This window comes from Embiotoca jacksoni, unplaced genomic scaffold, assembly GCF_022577435.1.
Source record: "Embiotoca jacksoni isolate LCO1_2020_lvr unplaced genomic scaffold, fEmbJac1.0.p SCAF_8, whole genome shotgun sequence".
In the NCBI taxonomy this organism is placed as follows: domain Eukaryota; kingdom Metazoa; phylum Chordata; class Actinopteri; family Embiotocidae; genus Embiotoca; species Embiotoca jacksoni.
Window position 1 is genome coordinate 12608953 of NW_027185436.1, and position 7985 is coordinate 12616937.

General features: G+C 40.7%; 1 protein-coding gene across 1 annotated transcript; it reads left to right on the forward strand.

Annotated features, from left to right (window-relative positions):
- The first annotated feature begins 135 nt into the window (after nt 1-135).
- Nucleotides 136-7651, forward strand: pik3ip1 (phosphoinositide-3-kinase interacting protein 1). Its single transcript, XM_069139017.1, has 6 exons — nt 136-343; nt 503-631; nt 1051-1167; nt 2441-2629; nt 2780-2858; nt 5861-7651. The coding sequence occupies exons 1-6, from the start codon at nt 232-234 to the stop codon at nt 6075-6077; spliced, it is 843 nt and encodes a 280-aa protein (XP_068995118.1). The 5' UTR covers nt 136-231; the 3' UTR covers nt 6078-7651.
- Nucleotides 7652-7985: the final 334 nt, after the last annotated feature.

Here is a 7985-nt window from a genome sequence, read left to right on the forward strand (position 1 = left end):
TACTTAACCCGGTGAGGCTTTAGGACCGTGGGGTCGTACTGAAAAGAACAGCTCCTCCTCCTCTTCCTGAAGGCTGTTTACGAAGAAAGATGAGCTTCTCCGACAAAAATAAGGGCTGGGACTCCAGCGAGAGGAGCAGTGTGTCTGATTCAGAGTCAGTACAGGCTCTTTCTCCATTTTAAACATTTTGGATTCATTTGTATTTTTTTGTTTTAGAGCAAAAAGCGCATCATGTTGTCTGTTAATTCAGCCCGTCAGCTCTGCAAAATGTTTTTGTCTTTACACGTCGTTTTCCTGAGCGTGGTCAATGTGGAGAGCAGTGCATCAAATGGAGCTCAAAGAGGTAAAATTATATAACATTTCTCATTTCCTATAAAAATTGTTTACTTTTTTTTTTTTTTAAATGAAGTGTTTAAGAATAATATCATTTTGTCAATGTTCCTTTTGATTGCACAATGTGTGAAAGTGTTGTGTTCACATGTTATTGTGTTGTTATTCTCAGACTGCATGAGATCCAATGGTGTGGACTACAGAGGAGAACAACAGAGCTCCTCTTCAGGTCTGACCTGCCTAAACTGGACCAACACTCCTCGGGACTATAATGTTAACATCCATCCTGATGCACAGACAGGTAAACAAATTTATGACATGAAATGTCACAGGTGTTGATGGGCAAAACAGTTTCCTAACAGGATAACAAACAACTTGAAACATCTTTGCTGATACAGCATAATAATATATTAGAATGTACAGCAAGTGATTATACAAACATGCAGAGCAATAAATACAGGATTTTACAGCACACACTACAGATGCTGTGCCACTGATTTATCCATTTATGGTGTTAAGTGGCTTCTTTTACACAGCAGCTGTTGGTTCATTTGTTTGTGCTCATGGCGGCCTGTTTATTGTAGTGTGATGAAGAAGTGTTAGTGATTAATGAATCCAGCAATTTCCCCACACACTGGGGGATACACACACAGAGAGGGGTCTGTATTTCCACGAGGCATCAGTAACAGAAATGTGCTGTTTTTATCGTTCTTCCTGTAGGTGTTGGAGATCACAATTACTGCCGAAACCCAGACGCCTTTGAGAGGCCTTGGTGTTACATTGCTGGCCCAGATGGAACCATCCAGAGACAATTTTGTCCAATTGAGACGTGCAAAGGTCGGTAAAGTTTGTACAGAATGATATTTATTAATATTTGTGACATGTACGGATAGTTTAGTTAGTATTTGCAACAGAAATTGGGCATATCTAGAAAAACAGCCGGATCCCAGCTGCAAGGTGACCTGGCAACAATAAATAGACATATTTTTAATTATTTAAAAAGCAACACTGAAATTGTTGCTTTTCTTTGAATGCTTTATGATATCTTTTCAGACTACGCTCTTTTGATGCCGCTTGCAATTACTTTCCCTCCCCGGTAAAACTCATGCTTGGGATAAATAATGAGGTGAAGTTTTTGCAGCTATGCAAATGTACTAAGTAGTCAACACAAAGAAGATGCAGCCAAGTTGAAAGCTCTTATGGGTCAATAAAAAAAACCTTAATAAAGTTTCCTTGTGGTGTCTTTACCACAAATATACCCTGTGCAAGTCATCTTTGTAGCTGCATTACTGACAATGTCCTTTTTCTGGGGAAGAGTATTAGCTTGTAGTAAGTCAGTGTAGTAGGTCAGTGCTGAAGCTATTGAGAAGGCTTGTATGCTTCACCCTTTGTTCCCTTTGTTGTTTCCAAAGCCAACAAGTCACATAATAACAAAGCCCTGCACACATGTCAGAAAGTTCAGCTTGAAGAAAGGTGTTGACCACGCCCCAAAACCTAGCTCATTGGCACAGAAGAACAGTCTTACCCCAGAGACAGCAGCTAATTGGCTGCTTCAGTTTATGACTTCATGCCCTTAAACTCGGGCAGAGTTCATAAACAACTGGGAGAGAGGAAATGGAAAAATATTTAAAGAGGCAGATGTTGACATCTGCAGCTGATCCTTCCTGTGTCTTGAAAAAGAGTTGAGCAGAGCTTGTTTATTTCTGGGGGGGGGGGGGGGGGGGGGGGGTGCACTCTTCAGTTCTCTTCAGCCAAAAAGCAGCCATGTTCATTGATTTGCTACATAGTCCAAAATCATATCTGAAATATAAAGGTTCTTAATGATATCTCACAATGTACAAATTAATACTGACCTATGGTTTATTCTTCATTTCACCTGATCTATGTGATAAAACTTGGCAAAGGTGGTTACAGTTTTGGAAGGTTTGAAAGATGAATGAGGTGGACAAGAGAAATTAAGCATGAAAGTGATCAAGTCACAGTTCTCCATAAAATAAAGAATATATCTGGTTAAAAATGTACCTTTTACTGTTATGTAATTTGACCGCCACTGACTGTAACATAACTCTTGAGGAAGCTATTTAATTCTGTCTTTTCATTGTGTCTTCAGAGGAAACTTCTGCTGTGCCATCAGAGGCTGAATCCCTCAACCCCGCCGGAACAAGTCCCTCCACGGAGAGCTTTCAGTCCGCCAGGTCCGGAGCTTCTCAGGGAGAAGTTGCCGCTGTGAAGCCAGTGATGGGAATCAGCCAGCGAGTGCGCACAGGACCTAAAAAGAAGAAGGACCTTGGCATCCTGGGTATGTTGTACATGTTATTAGTCTGAAAACATAGAATACTCTATGTTGGTGATTGACACAAATCTGTTGTTTTAATTAGTTATGAGTGAAACAAATATCTTTGTGTTTGCATCCTCAGTTTTTTATGTTGTATGATTTCCTTTTTTTCAGGCTATATCCTCGGCATTCTCATGATCGCGATTATAATCATCCTCGGAGTAGGCATCACATTTGGCTACTTTTATAAGAGGTCAGTATTGAAATCACAGCAAGATTATCTGTCACTGGGTTCAGTATTAGAGGAATGAAAGGGGACCTAGTCTCTTTCGTGGATGTCATTAATACTTTGTATACAGCCTTGTTTTTAGATCTTTTTGTCCGATTTTACTATGGTATACTGAAGTATAATTACAAGCATTTCATAAGTGTCAAAGGCTTTTATTGACAATTACATTAAGTTTATGCAAAGAGTCAATATTTGCAGTGCTGACGCTTCTTTTTCAAGACCTCTGCAATTCGCCCTATCATGCTGTCAATTAACTTCTGGGCCACATCCTGACTGATGGCAGCCCATTCTTGCACAATCAATGCTTGGAGTTTGTCAGAATTTGTGGGTTTTTGTTTGTCCACCCACCTCTTGAGGATTGACCACAAATTCTCAATGGGATTAAGGTCTGGGGAGTTTCCTGGCCATGCACCCAAAATTTCGATGTTTTGTTCCCCGAGCCACTTAGTTATCACTTTTGCCTTATGGCAAAGTGCTCCATCACACTGGAAAATGCATTGTTCAAACTGTTCTTGGATGGTTGGGAGAAATTGCTCTCGGAGGATGTTTTGGTACCGTTCTTTATTCATGGCTGTGTTCTTAGGCAAAATTGTGAGTGAGCCCACTCCCTTGGCGGAGAAGCAACTGCACACATGAATGGTCTCAGAATGCTTTACTGTTGGCGTGACACAGGGCTGATGGTAGCGCTCACCTTTTCTTTTCCGGACAAGCTTTTTTCCGGATGCCCCAAACAATCGGAAAGGAGATTCATCAGAGAAAATGCAGCTGAATCAACTTTAGGAGACGGTCCTGGCGCTTGCTGGACTTTCTTGGGCGCCCTGAAGCCTTCTTCACAACAATTGAACCTCTCTCCTTGAACTTCTTGATGATCCGATAAATGGTTGATTTAGGGGCAATCTTACTAGCAGCAATATCCTTGCCTGTGAAGCCCTTTTTGTGAAAAGCAATGATGACTGCACGTGTTTCCTTGCAGGTAACCGTGGTTAACAGAGAAAGAACAATGATTTCAAGCACCATCCTCCTTTTAAAGCTCTCAGTCTGTTATTCTAACTCAATGAGCATGACAGAGTGACACTCTCACCTGTGTTAACGAGAGAATCACTGACATGATTTCAGCTGGTCCTTTTGTGGCAGGGCTGAAATGCAGTGGAAATGTTTTTTTGGGATTAAGTTCACTTTCATGGCAAAGAGGGACTTTGCAATTAATTGCAATTCATCTGATCACTCTTCATAACATTCTGGAGTATATGCAAATTGCCATCATAAAAACTGAGGCAGCAGACTTTGTGAAAATTTATATTTGTGTCATTCTCAAAACTTTTGGCCAGTGGTGTACACCTGTGACATAAAGCCAGGATGTGATGCCTCCGAGTTGCGTCACCCTGTTTCCACTGGCTCATGTCGTGATGTTGATAGTTTTAAAATGTGCCGTAGAAATGCAAGTATGATTAGTTCACATGAGAGCATGCATGCAAATGGTCTCTTGAGTTGAGGGCATCGGCTGTTGTTCACATTCCCCCGCCGATGGTCTCGGATGTTCCACTTTGATGTGATGCAGCCATTTTAATAGCTTTGTCACAACAACCACAACAGAACATGAGGGGGAAAGTGGAGGGAAATAAAAGGCCTGCCGTCTATTTTGAGCAGTCTTGTTTTGTAAAAGAGAAGAGAACGCAGCAGAGGAGTTGAATTGGATACAAAAGCCCGCAGATTCACTACAGTTATGTAATGTGCAAAATAATGGCCCCAATATTGTGAAAGAGGGGACTCTGAGTCCCTATTATACAGCACAAAAGGCTCTCCCTGGTATGTGTTTGGTTGTCATATCTGATTAGCAGTGCCCCCGTCTTTGTTTTCTATTTTTAGGAGATGATTATTTTATAAGGAGGAGAAGCATGTTATGTCAGAGGGCTTATACCTGTCCTCAGAGTACAATGACATCACCCTCAGTAATGTGAAAAATTCATGGCAAGGATGTTCCGCTGGCCAAGAGTGACTGTAGGAACAGCCTCACAGAGGTTGATGTTTTGTGAAATTTGCTAATTCTCTTTCTTGCCAGTTAGATAAAAAGATTAATACCACTCTCATGTATGTCTGTTAGATATGTAGCTTGAGCCAGCAGAGAGTTAATTTTTCTTTGCACAAAGACTAGAAGCAGGGGGAAACAGCTCGCTCTAGCAGTTTACCGAGCAACCAGCTCCAGCGAGGTTGTGGTCCCGGGAAAGAAAATCCCGAATAATGCTTAAAACTGAAATTCAGGAGTATAACTTGCCTGTTTTGGCTCTGGATCAGTAGGAAGCCACATCATGCTGCTTGATGTCCCTGTGTTGTCTTGGAGTAGAGAAACTCCTCGCCAGCTTGTCAGCTCTCTGTTCCCTTTCACCATCTGTCCCTTGTTTTTGCTGCAGACCAGGCACTTGTTATAACCGGCGCTGTTATCCACATGCAGCATTTTATCTGTAGTCCCTTATCATTAATATTTAGCGTGGGTGGCGCCAAAAATTTTTACGACACATAGTATCAACTACAAGACTACTTGGGGCATCACTATAATAGATATGTTTATCATAAGAATAACAAAATAAGACTCGACAATGATTGGTTATTTGCATAATAGCTTTGATTTTTAGTTAAAGAATAATTAAAGCAGTTTAAATCAATATTATGTTATTAGAATTGGATTACATGACTACTTGTATTAGATGATTCACTTGGATATGGTTATCAATAACAGTTAAAAGGAGAGTGAATATTAAACTAACATTTGCAAGTTGGTCAGAAACACAGCTCCAAACGAGTGTTGCTTCATAACTGCCAGACATGTTGTTAAGCAACTTTAACAGTTTGCTTACTCTCTCAAAGGTGATTATATGTGAGTGTTTGTTCCAAGTGGCAAAAAATAAAAAAGTTATTGCATTTAACTTTTGAGGGCTAACTCCCATAATCAATCTGTGTTTTGCTTTTAGGGGTCGAGACTTGAAGAAGCAGCATGAGCAGCGAGTATACGAGCGTGAGATGCAGAGGATCACACTGCCCTTGTCGGCTTTCTCCAATCCCACCTGTGAGCTCGTAGACGAGAACACCATTGTAATCACAGCAGAGCACGAGACGACTCCCATCCAGGAGGGCGTGGAAGGCGGAGACCCTCTCATGGGCCAGCAAGCTGGTACCCCTGGAGCCTGAGCCGACGGGTAATCCTCGAACAGGACAGTGATACTTTTCTTTGTGAAACAAAACACTCCCACCTCCCTGATTCTCCTCTCCACCTCCTTGAGGGACCTCGGTTTTAAAGGAGTAGGGGAGCAGTGGTGGCTCCAAAGACTCAAACGGAATGCTGTGTCCTTTGTGTCCCTTTTCCTTTTTTATTTTCTACAAGTGAGGCACAAACAAGATAAGCTGACACACAATGGACACAGTCTTAACAACCAGAAGTCATTAAGGTGAATCTGTTGTTATGGATCTGTCTCGAGGTCTTAAATATTCATACTGGATACTTTTAATGGCCAAGAAAATAAGGTCATGGGCTTTCCCCTTAAAAAACAGTACAAATATCTGGTCAAATGGACATTGACTAGTCAGTGTTTATAATAATTTGTGATGATGAAGCCAATTCATTATGAAGGTGGTAATTGGAATGGGGAAATGTTCCTAATCTTTTGTTTTTCACAGGAGGTTATATGATGAACATATGATTGTGATTTGTACTGACCCACTGGCTGTGCCAAGGGAGATGCGGACAAAAGACTTGTGTGTACAAAGACTGCTTTGTCTTGGGAAACATGCTGGTGACACAGATGTGTGTCCAAAAATAGTCATCCTCCTCTGAGACGGGATGAAGGACCATGAGATAAAACAGGCCCACTAAAGACAAGGGAAGGCCTCCAACTCAGAAACTGCCTTAGCATGATACTTCTGAATGTATTTGTCTATCTTTTCCGGGATGATTTGGTTTTTTTCCCCTATTTGTACTTAACTGACGGGCCAATGTAGTTTAAAAGCATGGACGTTGGTCATTGATAGACATGAAAGAAGACTTGCCCTTTTCTTCCACAGGTTAAGCAGTGACAGGACATTTACAGAGTGCTCTCAGGATGCATGAGAGACAGTAGTTAGTTATCAGGACAAAATAGCACTGCCACAACACAGAGCAGAGGTCTGAACAGAAGTCTGTCTTTGCAGTGCAGGACAGCGCGTGTGTTGAAGTGCTGAAGATTAGATTCACACATTTGAGTTATGCACTTGATGCTTCAGAGTAGACACATGAATGGAGTATAATAGAAACATTTCAAAGTTTGGTGGTGCTTATAAAAAAAAAAAAACAACAACATTCAAAAACAGGAATGCATGTAAATGGTTGCCTGCTTTATGTTGGCCATTCAGGAGCCACTATGTTGCATCTTGAAAATTAGAATTCATCTTTGAAAAATACATTTAGAAAATACCTGCCTGAAAATAGAAGCTATCGTTCACGTAAGATTTTAGTTTGTTACCCATGATCAATCGTTACTTCTCACTGGATTGTTTGTTGTAAGTCCATCACTCGAGATGATCTTGTTTTGTGATTATTGCTGGATCCACATCACTGGTGATCTTTGGTTACTGCTGCTCTATTATTTTAAGTGTCTTTGTGCTGGCTGTAATTATTTTCTTCATCATAGCAACATGTTCGAAATACTGTTATTAAGCATTTGAATCTAGAACTTGTATGAATGCAGATTTTAACTTCGAAGACTGAAATAAAACACGCAGAAAATGAAGCTGTGATGTAATCTGTACATTTAAAAATATAGCAGGAATTTTTCCTTCATAAAACAACCTTACACAGTAGGAATGCTTGCTCTGTTATATGCTTAAGTCTTGTTATTGAAAGTTTGTTCACAGCAGGAATTCTTTGCATTAGCGCCCTCTGTTGGTAGTTCTTCAATACATTAGTTTATTCATTGGAGTCACCCGAGACAGCAGATAAAGATAAGAAGGTAAGATGGAGGAGTCGGGAAAAGAGATTTGAAGACACTTGTAAAACATCTGAACTCTAAAGAGCTAAAGGAAAAAAGAATCAGACTGTTTTGAGGACATTTGGATCTGTGGAAG